Genomic DNA, 25,454 nt, shown 5'->3' with positions numbered 1-25,454 from the left:
TTGCATCTGACATTAATTCCAAGAGAAAATCCCCAGAGAAAAGGGACCGAGTCCAGATAGGGATATAGAAACCGCTCCTGTTCCAGAAGGGTTATTATTTCCATGGGTATGGCTAGTGTCTCTTTTGATTCAGATACGAAAACCCCTGTGAAGGCACAGCCAGTGGAAATATAAATCAGGTGAGAGTTTTCTCTGAAACAGATTTCAATTTCTGCTGTTGCTATTGTAAAGGCCAAGAAGCCGGAGAACTCCCCGAATGAAGATGGAAGTTCAAGTGAAGGCAGCGCAAGGCAGCACAGCATGGGTGAGTGTGAGTCCAGTAAGCTGCCCCTGAGCACAACAAGGGCAAGATGGTGGGCTGGGCAGCGCTGCACCTGGTAGGCCACACACGAAACCATGCATGAGGACCCAGGTTCAAGCCCCTGTTCTCCACTTGCAAAGAGGGATTTTCATAAGCAGTGAAGCAGTGCTGCTTCCTCTTCTCCTTTTCTTTCTGTTTTATCAAAAATACATACTTATAACAAGAAAATAAGGCAAAATGGGGTCGACCACCTGGGGATATTTTTCTCATGTGACTATCACACAAAACCTTTTCTCTCCACAGTCCTCCTCCAAGGAAACAAACATTCCCATAAATCCTTGGCTTTTTTTTTTTTTTTTTTTTTTACCAAAGATGATATAAAGCAGTGGATGGATGTGTTTACAAACTAAGAGCCCTGTTGCGATATTAACGGGAAAGAGAGACTCCCTTATTCCCAATTCATTTTACTTATAAGCAGAAAGTAACTGCATCTTGTTTATTCTCAGGTCCATAACTCACCAGTGGGTTTAGATCCAGTGAAGACCTAGCTCCCAATTACAGGCATTTTGAATTTCAGCGCAATGAAATTAGTGAGACTTTGTCAACTTCTGACCAAGATTCATAACTTACTATATACTTTTTTCTTTGTTTTTTTAATTTTTATTTATTTATTATTGGATAGAGACAGAGAGAAATTGAAAGGGGAAGGGAAATAGAGAAGAGACAGACACACCTGCAGCCCTACTTCACCACTTGTGAAGATTTCCCCCTGCAGTTGGGAACCAGGGTCTTGAACCTGGGTCCTTGTGCACTGTAATGTGAGCGCTTAACCAGGTATGCCACTGCTTGCTTAGTTCCTTCTTTCTTTCTTCCTTTCTTTCTTTCTTTCTTTCTTTCTTTTTACCAGAACACTCTTCATCTCTGGCTTAGTGGCTGCACAAACACACGTGCATGCACACACACACATACACACACACATATTTTATATATCTATATATATATATTTGAGGGTTTGTCAATGTTACACCTATTTAAACACACATATTACTTGTGTAAGGATCCAGGTTCAAGCCCCAATCCCTACCTTCAGGGGAGAAACTTCACAAGCAGTGAAATAGTGCTTCAGGTGTCTTTCTATTTCCCCTTCCCCTCTCAATTCCTCTGTGTCCTGTCAAATAAATAAAAGGGGGAAATAATTATTAGCACATGAGAGAAAGAGGTAGATAGTCAGCCAGAGCACCATTCAAGCACATTCAATGTCAGAGATTGAACTTGGGTCACCATTGCTCTTAAGTCCAGCACTCTAGCCACTGAACCACCTCCCAGCCCCCATACTATAGACAATGGACTTTAAGTATTCTATTCCAACTGCGCAGTGACTATAAACCACTGTGTAAAACAGCCCAATACTGGAGAACCCCACCTGACAAGGGATAACACCATTCAAAGAGTTTCTGTCATTTTCCAAAATGTTCTCCTTCACTTAAGAACAAAATTAAAAAAACAAAAAAAAACTTTCCAAATGATATTTGTCCAAATGAGTTTCCCTCCACATGCTCAATTTGTTTCTTTCTCTGTGTCTATTCAAACTTCTCTACTAGATACTTGTGTGAACTTCCAGTGCAAACGAGGACACATGTGCAAAGCTGACCCACAGGGAAGGCCCCACTGTGTTTGCCAAGACCCAGCTGCGTGTCCTCCTACAAAACTACTTGACCAAGTGAGTCTCCCCCTGAAGGGTATGTTGGGGATCTCCAAAAATGGCATGGGGGAAGTTGTCTGCAATAGAGATTGGCTAAAGCTCCAATTTGTCATCTAATACTTGAATAATGTGGAAGAGGAACAAATGAAATGTTAGCCAAGTTAAAGAATCTCAGTGATGCCCTACATGGGAATAGTGCTGGGGAAGGGTGGTAACACATCTGGTTATGTGCGCACATTACAGAGGGGGAGGGCCCCCATTCCCTACCTGCAAGGGGAAACTTCATGAGCAGTGAAGCAAGTGCTGCAGGAGTCTCTCTGTCTCTCTCCATCTCAGTCTCTCCCTTCCCTCTCGATTTCTCTCTGTCTTATCAAATAAAAAGTGGGGAATAGTGCCATTGAGCTGTAGAACTCATTTCAAGACTCATTCTGTTCTTAGCACACCTGCACCTTGCATTATACTGAGCTTCTCTAGAGCTAAACTTATAAACTGATATAACACAGCTGACTCCTTGTGGCATATGGGCATCTATGACTGTCCTAATTTCACCTCCCCAGCCTTGTCTCTGGCACAGTACAGTCTGTTCACACACACACACACACACACACACACACACACACACACTGGGGTTTAGGAAGACTCTGTCCTGTATGTGTACAGATACACGAGCTTTCTTCATGTTTGTTTTTTCTAGGTGTGTGGTACAGACAATCACACCTATCTTAGCTCCTGTCATCTGTTTGCTACTAAATGCAGATTGGAGGGTACCAAGAAGGGGCACCAGCTGCAGCTGGACTACTTTGGAGCCTGCAAATGTAAGATTCCATCTCTACTTCCAGCCACCAAAGCCGAGTGGGCAGGGCTCAATATAGGTGTGTGTGTGTGTGTGTGTGTGTGTGTGTGTGTGTGTGTGTGTGTGTGTGTGTGTGTGTGTGTGTGTGTGTTTATGTTCATATGTATGCAAACAGGATAAAGCTACTGTAGTTTGAACTGGGGAAGCAACATGATGATTATGCAGAAGACTGCCATGCCTGAGGCTCAGAGGCCCCAGGTTCAATCCCTAGCACCACTATCAGCCAGAGCTGAGCAGGGCTCAGGTCTCACTTTCTCACAGATAAATTAAAAGTAAATAAATACTGTAGTTCTAGATCCAGGCTAAATATTAAAATCAATTGAAGAGACTTAAAGTTTTAAAAAGAAGAAAACACCCAGGCTATATAGCTTATTGTTACTTAATTGGACCAAACTGAGGGCCCAGGGGGTGGTGCAGTGAGTGGGATGCTGAACTAGAAAGCATGAGGCCCTAAATCTGATCCCTGGCATCTTATATATCAGAATGATGCTCTGGTTCTCTCTTCCTATCTTTTGTTTAATTGAACAAAATGGGCACTTTGGCATCATGTTTGCATTTGTTGTTAAAGTAACCTAGGCAATCCTGACTCAGCCAGGGTTCAGGACTCTCCTTGATAATTGTATCCCCTTAAATGATGGAAGTGGAATTTTGCTAAGCTCTTATTTCCTCCTCCCAGTTTCAGTGAAGTTTCTGCCAAGATATTTTATGGCAGCAATTTTCCAGAAGGTATTTTTAACTGCCTTTCTTCCCCAGGATACTCTCTATTGTGTACAGGTCTTGTTCAATGAAATGAGCAAAATCACCCATGTTCAGTCAGAAAGAAGCCTTGAAGCGCTGGGTGGTTCTCCATGCTCCCTTCCCCAGAGGTTGAGACACTGTTGAAATGGGGGCTGGGTGGCAGAACAACGGGTTAGGCGCACGTGGCGCAAAGCACAATGACCGGCTTGAGGATCCTGGTTCGAGACCCCGGCTCCCCACCTCCAGAGGAGTCACTTCACAGACGGTGAAGCAGGTCTGCAGGTGTCCATCTTTCTCTCCCCTTCTCTGTCTTCCCCTCCTCTCTCCATTTCTCTCCGTCCTATCCAACAGCGACAATAACAATGGTAACTACAACAATAAAACGAGGGCAACAAAAAAGGGAATAAAAAAAATTTAAATAAAAAAAGAAATGGTGTCCTCATCCTGAGCTCCGGAAAGAATGAACCCTCCTATCAACTTGGAGTAACCTTGTAACACAATCAATATCTAACTTTTACTTCAGTAAGTAACTAGGTCTAACTTGATTAGTCATTACAGCATAAGCTACAATCTACTGTTTTCTCTTTCTTTATAAGAGAATATTTTTAATTTAGTTTTGTTTATTGGGAAGATTAATGGTTTACAGTTAACTGTAAAATACAGTAGTTTGTACATGTGTAACATTTCTCAGTTTTCCAAATAACAATTCAACCCATAAGATAATATCTTTAATATTTTATTATTTGTGTAATGAAAGAGAAATACACAGTGAGAGAGAGAGAGAGATACACCAGAGTCCTGGCTCAGCTTTGGCTTATGGTGATGTTAGGGATTGAACGTGGGACCACAGAGCTTCAGGCATGAAAGTCTTTTTCAGAACCTCTGTGCTGTTTCTCCAGCCCTTCTCTTTTTTCCCCAAGGAATAGCTCTTGGTCCTGGGTACCCATCAAAATTATTGTAGTTATTATTAAAATATCCTGACTCCCAGGATGCATGCCAGACCAGCCAATTCCAATTTTCTTGAAGTGGCATCTGGCATCTGGCATCAGGCATGTTGTTAGACCCCAGGCAAGCCTGCTGTGCTGCCTGGACTCAGGCAGTGGCTGAGATGGTGGGCAGTGGGGATGCTGCCGTCACCAGTAGTTTGCTAAGCTTCCGTGGTGAACAGGAACGGTTGTCAACTCAGACTCCTTTCTGCTTGGCACAGCTATTCCTGCTTGCACAGACTTCGAAGTGACTCAGTTTCCTCTGCGGATGAGGGACTGGCTCAAGAATATCCTCATGCAGCTTTATGAGTCGAACCCTGAGCATGCCAGCTACCTAAATGAGAAGCAGAGAAACAAAGTAAGTCACCCACGAATCAGCTTCCTGTGTGCCTACCTGCAGGGCCTGAGGGGAAAGGTTGTCAGGAGGAGGATACCTCTCTCTGCACAGGGCAGAAGGAGGCCTGGCCACCCAGGTTAGCTCACCTGAGTGACAGGAAGGCAGTGGATACCACTAGGCCACATAAAAGGCAGTGACCAGGGCAAGGGCCCTTTAACTCATACTGAGAACAAGTTGTGGCTGAACAAAGTGAGCTTCAAACCCAGGCTCAAACATGTGATTTAAATCCAAACATCTCTTTGACTCTGAGACTGACTACAGATTTACAAAATAAGGAAATCTGGTGCCCACAATGTCAGCAATAAACTAAACTTTTAATGTGTTGATCGGTTTTAACTGAGGAAATATGATGTCACTATAAGACTGTAGTTGTGTTTGTGATACAATTTAACTTCTCCCTGATGGGACCTTAAAAAAATAGGCAGTTGTGGTCCAGGAGGTGACGCAGTGGATAAGCATTGGATTCTCAACCATGAGGTCCTGAGTTCAATCTCCGGCAGCACGTGTACCAGAGTGATGTCTGGTTCTTTCCTCCTCCTTTCTCATAAATAAATAAATAAATTCTTTTAAAAAAATAGGCAGTTATATACAAATCTAGACAGATAGCTGTAGAATAGTTGACCCATATCTGCAACCTGCTGTGGCTTCTAATGTAGGGATTCGGGATTCAGAACTCTGGCGGTGGGAGCAGTGTGGAGTTATACCACCTGTTGTCTTGTGAGTTTGTAAATCAATGTTAAATCACTAATAAAAAAATTAATTTAATTTAAATTAAAATATTTTCACTTCTCCCCAAAATATTCAGCTGTTGAAAAAGTCATGACATATTTTTCTATGTTTTTAATGAAAAAAAATATGTCATGACTTTTTCAACCACCCAATATGTGCCAGTACACCTCACCCACCACCAGAGTGTCATCTTCCTCACAACAAAAAGGATAAATATTTATCCTAGAAGTTCCTGGTGAAAATGCATTCAGCATGCAGCTATAGGGGGAAGTTGGCATTCCATACTGCAAACACAGGAATTGATTTAATTGCTGGAGATAAAGCAGTGAACCAGACCAAAATATCTCCTTCTTTCCTAGCTAACATTTTAGGCAAATTTGAACATACACACAAACATATAAATACACGCACATACTATGTAAGTTCTGTCAGGCAAGATGAAGAGACATTTTAAAGGAGGGTCCTCACTGACTGTGTCAAGTGTTCGTTACAGGTTATAAGAGGAGGACTGAGAGTTGGCCACTGATCTGACATGTGGTGGTCATAGTTGATCTTGATGAGAACTGTTCATTTCTACAGAGGAGAGAGGAAAACAGCCTCAGTGGGCAGTGCTCAAAACAGAATAGGAAGGACGCAGGAGCAATAAGTGCAGGTAATACTATCAAGACATCTTGATATAAAAGGAGCAAGTGAAATAAGGAGACGGAGTAGTTTGAGAAATAAAGGGGACACACACACATATACACACACACACTTGAAGATTTGTCTTCAATCAGGAAATCTATCCATGGTGACAAGGAAGGAATTTTTTAGATGTGGTCGTAGATCAGGTAGAGATTCTTATCTGAGTTTTAAATGTATTATCTCAAAATAATCTCTGTCTTCTCTCTCTCAGACATTGTCACAGACAACATGGGAGCAATGTTACAAAATAGAGAAATTTCTTTCTGTATTAGCGATTAAATATTGACTTACAAAATTATGGGATAACAGAATTCCCAGCACCAGAGTTTTGTGTCCCTGTTCCTGCCATTGGAAACTACTGTAGTTCTCCCAACGTCACAGATGTTGTTGACTATCATATTTCTAGAACTATCTGTCTATATTTATATATATTTGGATCTGCTTTCTTTTCCTTTCTAAGTCACACCTTTGCCTATTACTATTCTAAATGTCCTTCTTTTTTCCTCTTTTCTCTCCTGGTCCTGATGGAATTCAAGTTCAGAGACTTTGGTCATCTTCCCCTAACATTTAACCCCCTCTGGGAGTATGAACCAATTTTTTTTAATTTTTATCTATAAAATAGAAACACTGACAAGACCATAGGATAAGAGGGGTACAATTCCCACCACCAGAACTCCGTATCCCATCTCTTCCCCTGATAGCTTTCCTGGTGCAGAAGGTGGAAGTTCTAGCTTCTGTAATTGCTTTTCCACTGGATGTGAGTGTTGGCTGCTTGCTCTATAAGCCCCAGCCTGATTCTATCATTCCATAGTGGGGTTGGGCTCTGGAGAGGTGAGACTCCAGGACACATTGGTGAGATCATCTGACAAGGGAGTTCAGAATGGCATCATAGTAGCATCTGCAACTTAGTGGTTGAAAGCAAAATATATAAAGCAGGACGAAGTATTTAATAAGCAGGATTAAAAAGTAGAAATAGAGCAGATGAGATTAGGAATCTTGATGTGAAAAGAAGCTAGGAAGTCTATTTTAGGTATGCTCCAAGGGACCCATGACTTTAGTGATTTTTGCCTGAGCTTGATAGCTAAGATGCAGGTAGGCAAGATATTGTCTGGGAAGATACATATATTTTGCTGCAGTATATCTCCTTTGACAGAGTATGAGAGAAACACAGAAAGGTAGAGGGGAAGGGATGGAGAGAAAGAGAGACACCTGCAGCACTGCTCTACATTTTTTTTTTTTATTACCAGAGCACTGCTCAGCTCTGGCTTATGGCAGTGGGCGGGGGGGGGGGGGGGATTGAACACGTGGGACTTTGAGCCTCAGGCATGAGAGTCTGTTTGCATAACCACTATGCTATATCCCCACCCCTGCAGTATATCTCTTATCAAATTGTATACAGTATTTCTTCTAAAGATTAACAAGGAATAACAATAATGCTGGTGCTGTCAGAAGAGATTAGGAGATATATCTTACTTTCTTTTGTGTATTTAGTTAAGTAGATAGAGTGAAGAAAGTGAAGGAGGGGGCAGGCAGTAGCGCAGCGGGTTAAGTGCACATGACAAGAAGCACAAGGACTGTCTAAGGATCCTGGTTTGAGCCCCTGGCTTCCCACCTACAGGAGGGTCACTTCATAAGCGGTGAAGCTGGTCTGCATGTGTCTATCTCTCTCTCCACTCTGTCTTCCCCTCCTCTCTCCATTTCTTTCTGTCTTATCCAACAACAATGATAGCAATAACAATAATAATAATAACAGCAACAATGAACAAGAAGGGTAACAAAAGGGGAAAAAAATGGTCTCCAGGAGCAGTGGGTTCATAGTGTAGGCACCGAGCCTGGAGGCAAAACAAAAAAAAAAAAAGGAAGGAAGAAAGAAAGAAAGAAAGAGAAATAGGGAGTATGAGAGGAGGCGTCTAGACCTAAGTAGTAAACACTGGATTAGACAATGTATGGTCCCTTCTACTTGGTTGCTGAACTTAGTAGGTCTAAATCTAATCACAGAGGACTACCAAGCACTTTTACTTTAAAGTATATAGTTGCCAAAAATAAGGAAATTTCAATGAGAGTAGCCAAACAGTGAAATGTAACTGAGACTGAACTGCCACTGAAATTACAGAAAATTTAATGTAGAAAATGAAAATAAGAGAAGAATGGGGAAGAAAGGATTTATCACACTGACTACTCTGCCCTGGTCATCTCAGACCTTTTAATTAGAACCTCCTTGCAGTTTTAAGGCATGTGATTAAAAAGGTTAAAAGAGGGAGTCGGGCAGTGGCGCAGCAGGTTAAGCGCACGTGGCGCAAAGCATAAGGACCGGTGTAAGGATCCTGGTTCAAGCCCCCAGCTCCCCACCTGCAGGGGAGTTGCTTCACAGGCGGTGAAGTAGGTCTGCAGGTGTCTATCTTTCTCTCCCCGTCTCTGTCTTCCCCTCCTCTCTTGATTTTCTCTCTGTCCTATCCAACAACAATGACATCAACAACAATAATAACTACAACAATTAAAAAAAAACAAGGGCAACAAAAAGGAATAAATAAGTAAATATTTTTAAAAAGGTTAAAAGAAAATAAAAATCTTCCTTCGAGAACCATTTATTTTAAATAATCCTATCGTTTACTATTATACATACAAATAGGAAAGATTGTAGTGTGCACTAGAAGGCATTTAATTTGGTCTCATATGAGGACTTGGACTTCCTCTATTATTCTTCAAGTTCAGAAAGTGATCATTCCATCACCCTTGTCTAATTCCATTATGACCTCCCCACTCCTTTCCTGACCCCAGGTCAAGAAGATCTACCTGGATGAAAAGAGACTCTTGGCTGGGGACCATTCCATTGACCTTCTCCTGAGGGACTTTAAGAAGAACTATCACATGTACGTGTACCCGGTGCACTGGCAGTTCAGTGAACTTGACCAGCACCCCACAGACAGGTAAGAATTCCCTATTCTCCTACTGTAGTCTCATCATCCTAATATCTGGCTATCTGGGCAATAAGAATTCTAAACAAATTCAGAAAAATTCCTAGTACCTTTTTAGAGCACGGAAATTACAAATGCAGTTTCTCTAAATCAAGACCTGCTTTGAAAACAACAAAAACATAGCCACACAGGTCACTGCCTCAGGCTTCCATGCTTGAGTCTGGTCTCCCATGAAAACACCTTTCAATCTCTCTCATTCTTGAGCCTAAATTTCTTTTTATTATTATTATTACAAAATTATAGAGTAATATTCCTAGCACCAGCATTCTATGCTCCCCATCCCTCACCAGCAGGAACTTCCATAGTTCTCCCAAGGTATAGAAATGGGTTGAATATATATATATATATATATATATATATATATATATATATATATATATATATATTCACTTCTATGGCCCTGCCTTCACTTCACTTTCCTTTTTTCACACATTTTACTACTTCCTTTTTCCTCTTCCCTCTCAGATAAGAGAAATAGCACTTAACTTCTTCAAGTATCCTCCAGAATCTCTTCCACCTCAGTGATGGTACAAAAACAAAGATTTAAAAAAAAAAAAAAAGATTTCTTGTCATCACAAAAGTTCTGGGTCCTGGTAGACTGGGGTTCAGGGTCCTCTGGTCATCTTCCCCTAACATTTCCCTCTTGGGGAGTATGGTCCAAAATTCTTTTCAGGTGCATAAGGAAGAATTGCTGGATTCTATAATTGCTTCTCCACTAGATTTGGATGTTGACCAGTCAATCTATACCCCCAGTCTACCTCCATAATAGAATAGGGCTTATGCCTAAATTTCCAAAAGCAATCTGACTACAGTTAAGTGCCTACACTGAAAGGCTCAACTGTGACCAGTGGGTAAGAACTAGGTTGGACAAAAATGATTGCCAGGATGAACCCTTGTGAATTTAGCTCCCTATGGAGTTTCCTAGAAGGTAGCATCCTCAAGGTGGTCTACCTTACACATAAGTAGCTCATTTCACCCTCAGATTTTCTTTTCATTTATTTTACATGTTTTTAATGAAAGAGTGAGAGAGATACAGAAAGAGTGAGACTAGAACACTACTCAGCTCTTGCTTATGGTGGTGCCAGGGATTAAACCTAGAACTTTGGAGCCTCAAGCATCAGTCTTTTTGCATAAAAATTACACTGTCTCCCCAACCCCATAATGTTGAATTCATTGGGAAGATTTCACAATTTGTCTGTTTGTTCATTTATTTTTACCAGAGCATTGCTCAGCTCTGGCTTATGGTAGTGCCGGAGCCTAAACCTGGTACCTCAGATTCTCCAGAATAAGAGTCTTTTTGCATAGCCAGTATGCTATCTGCCCAGCCCCATAATGTTGAATTCATTGAGAAGATTTCACAGTTTTGTTTTGTTTTGTTTTTGTTTTCACCAAAACACTACTCAGTTCTGGTTTATGGTGCTGCTGGAAACTGAACCTGGGACCTCAGAGCTTCAGGCATGAGAGTCAGTTTGCAGAACCAGTATGCTATCTCCCCAGCCCCATTCTCAGTTTTTCATGAATGTGCTGTGTACTTGACATGCTCAGCCACACCTGGGAGAAGCATATCTTGACGAACCTGATAATCTTTCCCATTTTCTCCTTCACTGCAGAGTCCTGACACATTCGGAGCTGGCCCCCCTGCGCGCATCACTGGTGCCTATGGAGCACTGCATAACCCGCTTCTTTGAGGAGTGTGACCCCAACAAGGACAAGCACATCACCCTGAAGGAGTGGGGACACTGCTTTGGAATTAAAGAAGGTAAACTCACCGTCCACTCAGGAAGAGAGGGTGTTCCCAGCTCCATGTCAGCCTCTAGCACTGCAATCCCCACAGTAGAGACATCTAAGGTCTGACTATGTGTCCAGGTTGAAAGTTAGACACAGGGAGGTGTTTTGCTCATGTAACCTATTTGACACTGTTTTTCAAATATGAATATATTTAAGTTCTGACTGCTTTGTGGTCTTAGTAGTTGGCTAAAATTAAAACAAAATGATAAGACTCCAGGGAGTTATTCCAGATTCCAGAAGGCAGCTCTTCTGAGGCCAAAAGATGAATGCTATAATCATTTTTCTATTTATTTATTTATGATTTATTGGATAAAGACAGAGAAATCAAGGGAGAAGGGGAAGAGTTCTGTGCAGTTCTGCACAACTATGGTCAAAAAACCAAACTGATCCAAGGGGGCCAGGCAGTAGTGTATCCTGTAAAGCACACATGTTACAGTGTGCAAGGACCTGGGTTCAAGCCAGTGGTCCCTACCTGCATGAAGGTAACTTCACAAGTGGTGAGGCAATGCTGCAGGTGTCTCTCTCTCCTTCTCTCTATCTCCTTCTCCTCCTCTCTCAAATTCTCTGTTTTTATAAAATATAATAAATAAATAAATAAATATCCAAGGAACAAGGCAGTGGCACACCCAGTTGAGCACATAGTACCATTCACAAGGACCAGGGTTCAAGTCTCCAGTTCCCACCTGCAGGGGGAAAGCTTCACAAGCAGTTAAGCAGTGTTGTAGATATCTCTCTTTCTCTCTCCTACTCTATCTCCCTCTCCCCTATCAACCTTTGGTTCCTTAATCATAGAAGTAAAAAAAAAAAAAAGCATGGAAGTCTTTTTGCATAATGACTATGCTATCTCCCTAGCCTGGCAATTTCTTTTCTAACTTCTATTCTGTAAACATAGTACTGCCAGATTCAAATACAACTCTAAAATGGCAAAAAAAAAAAAAAAAGAAAAAAAGAAAAAAAAAAGAAGGAATCCAAAAACAGCTATCCCACCCACTCCACTTCACCACTGTGGGGTGCATAAAATTCAACTGAAACAGGACAAATGCATATCTGCCCTTTTACATGGCATTTGATTTTTAAATGAGGGGTCAAATGGCAAATTGGAACAGAGGGTGTTTATTTAAGGAAACAAGTCCTGCTTTCTTGTTCTTTGTAATAATGTCAGGACGTTCCTCAGCATGGAGGCTTCTTGGACTCCTTACTTGCTAGCTCTCTGGAAGGTGCAGAAGGAGATCAAGTCTAGTGACTCACAATGCTGCTAATGGTCTTGTTTGTTCACTGTGGTTTGGCCTTGAATGTGCTATTTTGAAGAAAGAGAAGGGTGGTCACACTGTAAGCCAATAGCAGATACCAAAAATTCAGTCAGAGCAAGTAAACAATATTTGCTTAGAGATACAATGAAAGTGGGGAAGGAAAATGTATTTGTAAATATACCCTTCCTTTCCTTGGGACTGAGTAACCCACAGGACTAGATAAATTACAGTCAGTATTTTCCTCCAGTTTAACCAACTTGGATGTGAACTAGATGTGTTCCAATATTCCACCTCTGAAGTCTCACTTTTCCTCATCTGGAAAGTGAAGTTCAATTAAGAGCTGGAGGCATGAGGGGCCGGGTGGTGGCGCACCTGCTTTAGCACACATATTATAATATGCAAGGACCCAGGTTCGAGTCCCTGGTCCCCACCTGCAGGGGGAAAGCTTTGTGAGTGGTGAAGCAGTGCTGCAGGTGTCTCTTTGTCTCTCTCCCTCTCTATCCCCCTCTTCCCTCTCGATTTATGGTTGTCTCTATCAAATAAATAAACGTAATTTTAAAAATAATTTTTTAAAAAAGAGATGAAGGTGTGTACGATGGGGAGATATCACAGCAGTACCTCGCCAGAATGTACGTCTGTGGCCCCAGATGTCCCAAGTTCAATGCCTGGCATCACCATATGCCAGAGCTGAGATCTCTCTCTCTCTCTCATGATTTCTTTTCAAAAGGGGATAAAATACATAATCTGTGGAGAGAGAGGCAGGTCTAGGTGCTGGTATAGCATGTAGAGTGAGGGCCTGATTTGCCAGCAGAAGTTCCCCAGTTCAATCCTCAGCATCACAGAATACACCAGAATGATGTTCTGATTCATTCTTTCTCTCTCCCTCTCTGCCTCTCCCTCTCCCCACCCCGTCTATCATTCTACCTCTCCCTGATTAATAAATAAGGCATTAGAGATACAGAGATGATGGAGTTTTACTTACTTACAGAAATATTGTCTGTCTATCTGTCTGTCTGTCTCTGGAAACCCTTTCCAAGTGAGACTAATATCACAGACAAGTCAGATCATGTAGATCCAGCAAAGCCAGTTAAACACATCATCTTAATAGTGCCAGAGGATGACCGAAGCGTTTTAACCAGGGGGTGACCTCACTGTGTTTCTATATAGGGCAGATTCTTTTGGTCACATTGTGGAAAAGCCCAAGAACAGTTGAGAAGAAGTGATGAATCCAGGCAAGGGATAGTGGAACATCAACTAGAAAAGTCACAGGATGGAGGGGATATATATTTACTTTAAAGCTCTATTTTTTTTTAATTTTTTATTTAAGAAAGGATTAATGAACAAAAACATAAGGTAGGAGGGGTACAACTCCACACAATTCCCACCACCTAATCCCTATAACCCACCCCTCCCATGATAGCTTTCCCATTCTCTAGCCCTCTGGGAGCATGGACCCAGGGTCGTTGAGGGTTACAGAAGGTAGAAGGTCTGGCTTCTGTAATTGCTTCCCCGCTGAACATGGGCATTGACTGGTCGGTCCATACTCCCAGTCTGCCTCTCTCTTTCCCTAGTAAGGTGTGTCTCTGGGGAAGCTGAGCTCCAGGACACATTGGTGGGGTCTTCAATCCAGGGAAGCCTGGCCAGCATCCTGGTGGCATCTGGAACCTGGTGATTGAAAAGAGAGTTAACATACGAAGCCAAACAATTTGTTGAGCTACCATGGATCCCAAGCTTGGAATAGTGGAGAGGAAGTGTTAGGGAGGTACTCAATGCAAACTCTAGTGTACTTCTGCTTTCAGGTATATATTTTGCAGTAGTTTATGGATACGTGTGCACATAAGCTCTCTCACAGAATCTGGTGTATATCTAGGTTATGGGACTTTGTTAGAAAGTGAACTACCTGAGATGAAATTAGAGTGTACTATAAAAGGAAAGGTCTAACCCGAGAAGAGGGGTAGACATGTAGCTTCCTGGGCCAGTGGGGGGTGGGAGTGGGCGGGAGGGATGGGTCACAGTCCTTTGGTGGTGGGAATGGTGTTTATGTACACTCCTAGCAAAATGTAGACATATAAATCAGTAGTTAATTAATATGAGAGGGGGAAATCAATTGTATGTCTCAAAGCTTCTCAAAAGACAAACTGAATCTTTTTAATATATAGGCTATGTATTTGATATGCGGACTCTCTCAAAAGCCTAGACCAAGTAGATTAGAAGCATCCAATAGCACAGCTATATACAAGATACTGGATACTGTACAGCAAACCATAACAAAGGGACTTTTCAAAGTTAACCCAATTAACAAATAATGTGATGATAATATTAACTATCAATTGTCTTTTTGAACCCTAAGACAGCAGGAACCTCACATCTTCACTATAGAGCCCCTACTTCCCCCAGTCCTGGAACCCTTGGATAGGGCCCACTTTCCCGTAAAGCTCTATTTTTAAAGACTTACTGTTTGTGTGTGCATGTGTGTGTGTGTGTGAGAGAGAGAGAGAGAGAGAGAGAGAGAGAAGGAGGAGGAGGATGGGGGAGGGGAAGGGGAAGGGGAAGAGGAGGGAGAAGCAGATCATCCCTCTGGTACATGCAATGCCAGGGATCAAATTCTGGATCTTATGCTTGAAGAATCCAACACATTATGCAATGTGCCACCTCCCGAGCCATTCAACAGATAAGTTAAAATTAAACTTACTTGAGTCACACTCAAGAATACAAGCATATTCGAGATGTCCTACACACAAATATAAGAACACAAAATTAGACTCAAGGGAAATGGAGTTGGTGGGGAGCACAGTGCTGAGAGAGGGAGAAAAGTAAGCATTAAGCCAAGATTCCTGACAGGGAGCATAAGGGGACCTCTTGATGGAAAACACATGAATGGAAGGAGATTTGGGAAATATCAGAGTTTTGGCAGCATCAGAAGTTCCTATACAGTGAATGGCCTCTCTCTCTCTCTCTCTCTCTCTCTCTCTCTCTCTCTCCTGTCCCTGTCCCTGTCCCTGTCCCTGTCTCACCCCCTCTCCCTCTCTCTTTATCCCCCTAACAGTAAAATAAAAACTGAGTTCAGGTGGTAGCTAAGCAGCAGAGCAAGCACTTGCATAAGGGCCCAGGTTCCACTCTCAGCCATTTTCTCATTCAAAAAGAATGAAAACTGGGTGGGGGTAATAGCATAATGATTATGCAAAGATTCTCATGCCTCCCAAGTCCCAGGTTCAAGCCCCCATACTACCATAAGCCAGAGCTTATCAGTGCTGCAATTCCTCTCCTGGGGATATATCCTAAGGAACTAAACATATCCATCCAAAAAGATCTGTGTATACCTATGTTCATAGCAGCACAATTTGTAATAGCCAAAACCTGGCAGCAACCCAGGTGTCCAACAACAGGTGAGTGGCTGAGTAAGTTGTGGTATATATATATATATATTCATATATTACTCAGCTATTAAAATGGTGATTTTACCTTCTTCACTCCATCTTGGATGGAGCTTGAAGAAATTGTTAGGTGAGATAAGTCATGACTCCATGATCCCCTTCTTACAAACCAAAATCACTTGTCAAAAGAAATAGATCAGAGCCCCCAGATTTCTCCCATTCTTGGAAGGAGTTGAAACCCACTCTTGGGATATCAGGCAACTTTCAATGTGCTTTAAATCAGCCTGCTTTCAGTCTTGGCTCAGCTGTCACTGAGTGGGAGCCTGTCATCCAGGTAAGGCGTGCTCTCCAATCTTTCATGGCTGTTCTCTGTCCATCGGTATGGAATACACTTTTCTTTTTTTTTTTTTTTTTAATTTTTTATTTAAGAAAAGATTAATGAACAAAAACATAAGGTAGGAGGGGTACAACTCCACACAATTCCCACCACCCAATCCCCATAACCCACCCCCTCCCATGATAGCTTTCCCATTCTCTAGCCCTCTGGGAGCATGGACCCAGGGTCGTTGAGGGTTGCAGAAGGTAGAAGGTCTGGCTTCTGTAACTGCTTCCCCGCTGAACATGGGCGTTGACTGGTCGGTCCATACTCCCAGTCTGCCTCTCTCTTTCCCTAGTAAGGTGTGTCTCTGGGGAAGCTAAGCTCCAGGACACATTGGTGGGGTCTTCAATCCAGGGAAGCCTGGCCAGCATCCTGGTGGCGTCTGGAACCGTTTCCAGAAGATGTGATCAGAGAACACGCTGTTAGCAGCTTCTCAGTCCGCCATCTTCCCCTCCCTCCAGTTATTATTCTGGAATACACTTTTCTACAGCTACCTGATTAGACATGTGATTTTTTTCCCTCAAGCTATTTTTTTTTAATTTATGATTTATAATGTTGTTTTTTTAATATTTATTTTCCCTTTTACTGCCCTTGTTGTGGTTATTGATCTCATTGTTGTTGGCTAGGACAGAGAGAAATGGAGAGAGGAGGGGAAGACAGAGAATGGGAGAGAAAGATAGACACCTGCAGACCTGCTTCACCGCCCGTGAAGCAACTCCCCTGTAGATGGGGAGCCAGGGGCTTGAACCGGGATTCTTATGCCGGTCCTTGTGCTTTGCACCATGTGCACTTAACCCGCTGCGCCACTGCCCGACTCCCGATTTATAGTGTTTTATAGCATTGTAAAATGGGCAGGGATAGATAGCATAATGGTTATGCAAACAGACTCTCATGCCAGAGGCTCCAAAGTCCCAGGTTCAATCCCCTGCACCACCACAAGGCAAAGCTGAGCAGAACTCTGAAGAAAAGAAAAGAGAAAAAATAAGATTGTAAGCTTACAGGTCATATCCCACACCACACCTACCACCAAAGTTCTATGCCCCCTCCTACTTCCAACAGTAGCTACCATAGTTCTCACAGTCTTAGAGAGTTTGTTTACTTCTGTGTTTTTTTGTTTTGTTTTGTTTTTTGCTTATTTTCTACTGGATAGAGACAGAGAGAAATTGAGAGGGAAGGGAGAGACAGAGAGATACCTGCTGCCCTGCTTCCCCACTTGTAAAGCTTTCCCCCTGCAGGTAGGGACCAGGGGCTTGAACCTGTGTCCTTGGGCACTGTAATGTGTATACTTAACCAGGTGCACCACCAACTGGCCCTTTTTTCCCCCTCTGTTTTTTGTTTATTTGGGGTTTTTTTTATTTGTTGATTGGTTTGGTTTGCAAGTTCATGTATTTCAGTTCTCTAGATTCCACATAGGAGTGAGACCATCCTGTAGTTGTCTTTCATCTCTTTATTTTCACTAAGCATAGTCACTACCAGTTCCCTCCATTTTGGCCCCCAGGACACAATGCCATCTTTTTTAGTTACAGAGTAGCAATAGTCCACGGAGTATATATTCCATAACTTCTTTATCCAGTCATCATCAATCGATGGGTATTTAGGCTGCTGGATGTGTGATTTCACTGCCACTATACTATTTATTCATATGTTCTAGCACCCTTTCCAGGTTAGTAACTTGGTGTGTCTTGGCTAGACCACCCCTCAGTGCTTCTCCTGGAACTCCCCACAGAGATTTCTGAATGGCCCAAGGCTTCCCCGGTGCTGTGGAGAGCTTGTCAGGGCCAAGGACCAGCATGCACTTACATGGCATGCACATGACATGGCTTCCCCAGACCCCCAGCTCTGCCATTGCTGACATTACTGCTCTGGCTACTTTTTAAAAAAATTTCTTTATTGGGGAATTAATGTTTGACATCCAACAGTAAATACAATAGTTTGTATATGCATAATATTTCCCAGTTTCCCATATAACAGTACAACTCCCACTAGGTCCTCTGTCATCCTTCTTGGACCTGTATTCTCCCCACCCACACACCCCAGTCTTTTACTTTGGTTCAATACACCAATTCCAGTTCAGGTTCTACTTGTGTTTTCTAATCTTGTTTTTCAACTTCTGCCCAAGAGTGAAATCATCCCATATTCATCCTTCTGTTTCTGACTTATTTCACTTAACATGAATTTTTCAAGGTCCATCCAAGATCGGCTGAAAACAGTGAAGTCGCCATTTTTCATTGCTGAGTAGTATTCCATTGTGTATATATACCACAACTTGCTCAGCCACTCATATGTTGTTGGACACCTTGGTTGCTTCCAGGTTTTGGCTATTACAAACTGTGCTGCTAAGAACATATGTGTACACAGATCTTCTTGGATGGGTGTATTTGGTTCCTTAGGATATATCCCCAGGAGAGGAATTGCAGGATCATAGGGTAGGTCCATTTCTAGCCTTCTGAGAGTTCTCCAGACTGTTCTCCACAGAGGTTGGACCAATTTACATTCTTACCAGCAGTGCAGGAGAGTTCCTTTGAGCCCACAACCTCTCCAGCATTTGCTTTTCTGATGTATGATCTAGCTACTTTCTAACACTGTGTTTTGTATTGCTTATGTTTTATTTTTACAGAAGACATAGATGAAAATCTCCTGTTTTGAATTAATATTTGAAAGAATTCAGGCTCTCCAGCATCCTCCTCTGCACTGACCAATTCTACATGCAACCGTGATGCTCATAGATTTACGTTTAGCAATAAGTCTGCATGTCTCAGAAGACAATGAGAGCAGTTGCTTGAACACAGAGTCTGCATCAGGCATTAAACATCAGCTTTGGGAGTAGAAGTTTCAAATTAAGCAGAATCAGTATACACAAAAGATGGGTTCCTGTCTGTGGCCAGGAGTCTTGCTTACTACTCTGCATCTGCTTAGGAGATACTTACTAATTATAAGACTTGAGAAAATAATATGTTCATTTTGTCCATAGTATCATATGCACACTGGAAAAAATGGTATAATGCTCTCTTGCTGTTAATGTGTGTTATTTTCAGTATCTTAATAGCCTAATAAAAACCCAAGCTCTCACGTGTTTCTCTCCAGTCCTTTATTTAAGAAATTGTACATAACAGATCACTTCAGGACTCATATTTTATATAAATTATAATTTGAATATTTGGCTCTGTTGCTTTTTAAAAAGGGGGGGAGGTGGTGGCTCACCTGGTTAAGTGCACACATTACAGTATGCAAGGACCCGGGTTCAAATCCAGGTTCCCACTAACAAGGGGGAAATCTTCACCAGCCATGAAGTGATGCAGCAGATGTCTCTCTGTCTCTCTATCTTCCCCGCCCCCTCTCAGTTTCTTTCTGTCTCTATCCAACAAATACAATTAAAAAAAATATTTAAGGAGGGTGTGATTGACAATGACTTTTCTTATGGGAAGCCAGCAGTCAGTTGGTCATTAATGTCCTTTGTCATAGTGTAAGTTGAAACAGAAACTGAACTCAAGTGTTCTTTCCTAAAGCCAACTGAAGTGTAGATGGTAGTGTGTATGGTGTACTACCTGTGAGCAGGCCCTGACCTGTGTGTAGTTCTGTGGTGGGGAGGTGGGGGGGGGCGGTGAGGGAGGCCCATGAGGCTTCTACGAAGATCATATCATCAAAATAAAAGTAACACACACAGTAGAATTCCTTGAAATGTCTTTTTTTTTTCTTTTTTATAACCAGAACACTGATCAGCTCTGGTTTATGGTGGTGCAGGGGACTGAACCTAGGACTTTGGAGACCCAGGCTTGAAAGACTCTTTGCATAATTATTATGCTATCTCCACCACCCTGAAGTGTCTTGATGTCCAGCTGAGTCAGAGATAAAAATTACTACTGCTAGTCAGCAAGATAGTGTGTATTTTCCCGTGAGCTCTTTTTTTTTTAAAATTTTTTTCCTTTCTTTCTTTCTTTCTTTCTTTTTATTGGATAGAGACAGAGTAATTGAGAGGGGAAGGGGAGCTAGATGGAGAGACACTTGTAGCCCTGCAGGTAGGGACCGGGGGCTTAAAGCATCATGAACTCTTTAGTGACTATTGATAGAGTGCTATCTCAATTATAAATGCATAAAAGACACCAGAATAGGGCCAGAGAGCTAGCTCACCTCAATAGGGTACATGTTGTGCCACCTCCAGTCCCCACTGCATGGGAGAAACCTTTAGTGCTAGAGTGTCTTACCTTTTCTCTGTCTCTGTCTCTTTCTATTGGAAAAATTCACCCTGAGGGGGCCAGGTGGTAGCGCACCTGGTTGAGCACACATGTTACAGTGCACAAGGACCCAGGTTCGAGCCCCCAGTCCCCACCCACAGGGGGAAAGCGTCATGAGTGATGAAGTAGGGCTGCAAGTGTCTCTCTGTTTTTCTCCCTATCACCCCCTTCCCTCTCAGTTTCTGGCCATGTCTATCCAATAAATAAATAAAGATAATTTAAAAAAAGAAAGGAAAAAGTCATCTTGAAACAGTGATGACCCAACAATGACAAACAAAAAGTTTAAAAATAAAAATATAGGATGGTGGTAGATAGCATAATAGGTATGCAAAGAGACTCTCATGCCTGAACCTCCAAAGTCCCAGGTTCAATCCCCTGCCCCAAAATAAGCCAGAGCTGAGTAGTGCTCTGGTAAAATAAATAAATAAATGGATAGATAGGTGGATAATTAAAAAAATTAAAATATAGAGGACCAAGCAGCGGTGCACCCAGTTAATTGAACACATTGCCATGTATAAGGATCTGGGTTCAAACCCCCAGTCCCCACCTGCATCTCCATTCCACCATTGGTGGAGCCGTGCTGCAGGTATCTCTCTCTATCTCCCCCCTTTTCTCAATTTCTCTGTCCTATCAATTAAAAATATAGAAAAAAAGTAAAAGGGAAAAATAAATACATGGCCATAATAAGAGATTTCCAACATCTGAATCAAGGCAATAAAATAACTTGTCGTTCACCTTACCTACTTACAGTATTTGAAGGAAATGAAAGTGAGTTTGTATATATCTTTTTCTATCTGGAATGAAAGCTATCAATGCAACTGTGTTTGATTACATTTTCAAAGATGTACTGCCTTGCTATTCTCGTTAGTGGCCTTCTGTGTGATAGTTACAGGGAGAATACTACTTGGAACTTTATCTGAAGGACTCTTATCTGGAAGCTCATCTTCTCTGGTAAACTTCAAAATCGTACTCATTATCACCTTCCTTAGCTCCCCTGAGTCATTTGTTCTTGACTAGACCTTTGTCACACCATGTCGTTTTGAATAAGTAAGTCCAATTTGACTAATCAAAATCTATTTTAATTTTCTAATGGTGTGCTTTCAGAAAGTTATTCCATAATTCAGACTATTTTTATGTGTACCTATAAAGAAATCTTATGAAAGGTCTTAACTAATTAAGAGCCAAGAGTGTAATTGTGGATTTATTGAAAACAGTGGAGTTATATCTCCAGGTACTAATTGAACCTAAATTGCCATTGTAAATATTTTAAATGACTTGGAGTAGTGAAGTGATTTTACTACTAAAATACTACATAGGGGCTGGGGAGACAGCATAACGATTATGCAAAAGACTCTCCTGCCTGAGGCTCTGAGGTCAGAAGTTCAGACCCCAGCACTATAAGCCAGAGCTGGGCAGTGCTCTGGTCTCACTCCCTCTCATTAAAATAAATAATATGAAGAGGGGGGAGGGAAGGGGGAGGGAGGGGAGGGGGAGGGAGAGGGGAATAGGGAAGGGGGAAGGGCGAAATAAATAAATAACATTACCTTTTTACTAAAAATGATTTGCTTGAAAATAATCTTCATTTTTTTAATTTAAAATATCATTTAGGTCCTGGGAGGTATCACAGTGGGAGGGAGGGCACAGGTTTGACTCCCACCTTCAATAAACAGAATTGAGTGGTACCCTAATTTAAAAAAAGAAAAAAAAATCCTTTAAAAAAGTTTAGAGGGAGTTGGGCAGTAGCACAGCGGGTTAAGCACATGTGGCATGAAGCGCAAGGACAGGCTTAAGGATCCCGGTTCAAGCCCCAGCTCCCCACCTGCAAGGACGTCACTTCACAAACGGTGAAGCAGGTCTGCAGGTGTCTATCTTGCTCACCCCATCTCTGTCTTCCCCTCCTCTCCCCATTTCTCTCTGTCCTATCCAACAATGACACCAATAAAAAAAATTAGAGCTGATGAAATAGCTCACTTGGATAGTGCACTGTTTTTCCATGTGAGTCACCCAGGTTCAAGCTCAGCACCCACTGAAGGATGCTTCAGTGCTATGGTCTCTTTCACTCTTTCTGACTCTCTGTCTCTATTTGAAATAATAATGAGGGGTCAGGCAGTAGTGCACCTGGTTAAGCACACATATTACAATGCGCAAGGACCCAGGTTCAAGCCTTGTCTCCACCTGTAGGGAGGAAGCTTCACAAGTGGTGAAGTAAGGCTGCAGGTGTCTCTCTCTGTCTCTTTCTCTAGTTCTTCCTCCTCCTCTTAATTTATCTCTGTCTCTACCCAATAGTAAATAATAAAGTATTTTTAAAAGGTATCCTTACATTTAAAAATAATAATAATTATAGACTAGTGCCAGTCCCTGTTCGGGCGCCAGATGCCAGGCTAGCTTTGCGGGCAGGAGAGAGACAACTGTGAACTCATGGCTGAGCAGGAATGCAATCCAGTGTTTATTGAGAAAAGAATATGCATTCACGCTTTCCAGGAAGGAAGTGGTAGGGTGGAAAAGGAAGTACGTAGGATAAGGGGGCGGAGTGGGAAAAGAGCACGAACCAGTGGGGATTAAACCAATGGAGATTAAACCAATGGGGATTAAACCAATGCCCTGCAGGCAGGGTGGGTCTCAGACAAAACAATGATTATATAAATAGACCACAGCATTAAACAATGGAGGGGAACAGAAGCAGAATTAGCCAAAGGAGAAATGATGACCAACAGATTAGGGAAACAATATAGTGGCTCTGCAAAAGGCTTTCATACTTGAAGCTCCACCATCAGCCAGAACTGTGCAGTGCTCTGGTAAATAAATAAATATGATGATGATAACAATTTTAATTAAGATGTTATTTAATAGAAAATTTGAGGGGGCTGAGTGGTAGCACAGTAGGTTAAGTGCACATGGTATAAAGCACAAGGGCTGGTGTAAGGATCCTGGTTCAAGCCCCCAGTTCCCCACCTGTAGGGGGTCACTTCGTAAGTGGTGAAGCAGGTCTGCAGGTGTCTATCTTTCTCTCCTCCTCAGTCTTCCCCTCCTCTCTCAATTTCTCTCTGTCCTATCCAACAACAACAACAGCTATAACAACTACAACAAGGGCAACAAATTGGCAAAAATGCCGTCCAGGAGCAGTGGACTCGTGGTGCAGGCACCGAGCCCCAGCAATAACACTGGAGGCAAACAAATAAAAAAAAATTTTAATTAAAAAAGAAAATTTGAGAGGTTGAATTTTTCTTTCAGTTAAGTTTCCCATGTGGGTAAGTGACTTGGATGATATATTATGAAGGCACTTTAATAGTCCTGGTGGTTGCAATTTTTCATTGTGGGTTATTCGTAATATAGACATTATTCTAATCCCAATCAAGGAGATGAACTTATTTTTTCAGTAATTAATCTTTAAGACTATCTCTACGTAATTAAGATACTTACACATTGGAATTCTAGTCTGCAATCAGTTATTCCATTTAGCTGTGAATTCGGTGAATCACATTTCTATGACCACAAAGGTATTAGTAGTATGGTTTAAATACCAGCTGGGAACAGAAATTCCAGATCCTGCCACTCCTTGAATACACTACTCCAAGGGCCACTTGAAGCAAAGGTAATTAAAAAGATGTGCATAATGTGAACTGATACTGTTGCGTGAGATGAAAGAAAGCCAGATATTCTTGTTTGAGATTATTTCTTTTTTTAAATATTTTTATTTATTTACTATTGGGTAGAGACAGAAATAAATTGAGAGGGGAGTGGGTGACAGAGAGCGAGAGAGACGCCTGCAGCCCTGCTTCACCTCTCATGAAGCTATCCCCCTGCAGGTGGGAACCAGGGGCTTAAACCCAGATCCTTGTGCACTGTGATGTGTGCGCTTAACCAGGTGCGCCACCAGCTGGCCCCTTGGGATAATGATTTCTATTAGGTCTGCTTATTAAAAGAAATCTAAACATTTGAACCCAGAAGGAAAGAGAAAGAGAAGATTAAGGGGATGTTATCCAAATTCAGGCAAAATAAATTATATCAAATAAATCAGAGTTGAATTTCAAGTGCATAAAAATAACTAAAGAGTGACTTACATACAAAGAGACAAAAATGGGTGTTTAACACTGGGAGACAGGTGTTCATAAAAATATGATGGGAACAACAAAATAGTTCTCAGGGACAGTGTGCTGCCTTACCATGTGCATAACCTGGATTCAAGCCTAGCCCACACTGCATTGAAAGAAGTTTTGGTACTGTGGCTTCTCTGTCTCTATCTGGAAAAAGTCAGTCTGAAGTGGTAAAGACCCATAGATGACCAATAATTAATAATAATAATAACAGTAACATAACATGATAAAGTTTCTGTTTCTTCTAAAACTCCAGAGTAGAGTGATTTGGATTGAAGCTCACAGGATAAGTTACTTTGAGTGAAGTGAGATTTCAAAGTTAACTGATCTGTAAACATTAGATTGTGCTTATTCTCTTACAAAACCGTTCTGTATCACTTCCTTCTGGAGCAAGCGTAATAGTCAATAGCAGTATCTGAACCATATGGTACCTCTTGAAAGGTCTTGTGGGCTTAAGATCTCAAGAGGGATATAGTGCTATATGACATTATGTATCTTATCTGAGGGCTAAGGGGATAGCCTAGTATGAGAGCACAGGACCTGCAAGCCTGGGGCAGTCCTTGCACCCCCATAGGCCTGAGCTGTGTAGTACTCTGGACTCTGTCTTTTTCTCTTTCTGCTCTCATTCTCTAGCTTCCATAAAAGTGAATGAATGAGTGAGTGAGTGAGTGAGTGAGTGAATGAATGAATGAATGAATGAATGAATGAATGAATGACTAGCAGCCAGGGAAACAGATTGACTATTGGGTGTAGGACTAGCATGCCAGAGGCTTCCATTTCAATCCCCAGAGCTGCTACTGAAGTGGTACTCCTCTCTCTCTCTCAATCTCTCTCTCTCTTTCTCACATCTCATCTCATTTGAAATAAGTACAAAGAAGCCTTTTAAACAAGAAATCTTGTGGGGGCCAGGTGGTAGCCCATGGGGTTAAGCGCACATTGCACAAAGCACAAGGACAGGTGTAGGATCCCAGT

At 41.9% G+C, this 25,454-nt stretch overlaps 1 protein-coding gene across 2 annotated transcripts in view; it reads left to right on the top strand.

Annotated features, from left to right (window-relative positions):
- Window positions 1–19,225, top strand: part of SPARCL1 (SPARC like 1) — a 54,870-nt gene extending 35,645 nt beyond the window's left edge. For both annotated transcript variants that reach the window (XM_060187784.1, XM_007531372.3), the window contains 7 exons: window positions 232–304; window positions 1,903–2,021; window positions 2,698–2,818; window positions 4,802–4,938; window positions 9,169–9,317; window positions 10,976–11,124; window positions 18,774–19,225. In XM_060187784.1, the coding sequence (XP_060043767.1) occupies window positions 232–304; window positions 1,903–2,021; window positions 2,698–2,818; window positions 4,802–4,938; window positions 9,169–9,317; window positions 10,976–11,124; window positions 18,774–18,802 (777 nt within the window). In that variant the 3' untranslated portion in view covers window positions 18,803–19,225. The remainder of the gene's footprint in view (window positions 1–231; window positions 305–1,902; window positions 2,022–2,697; window positions 2,819–4,801; window positions 4,939–9,168; window positions 9,318–10,975; window positions 11,125–18,773) is intronic.
- Window positions 19,226–25,454: the final 6,229 nt, after the last annotated feature.

This window comes from Erinaceus europaeus, chromosome 3 (genome assembly GCF_950295315.1).
Source record: "Erinaceus europaeus chromosome 3, mEriEur2.1, whole genome shotgun sequence".
Lineage (NCBI taxonomy): Eukaryota > Metazoa > Chordata > Mammalia > Eulipotyphla > Erinaceidae > Erinaceus > Erinaceus europaeus.
Note: the sequence above shows the minus strand (reverse complement) of the source record. Positions and strands in the feature narration are given on the sequence as shown.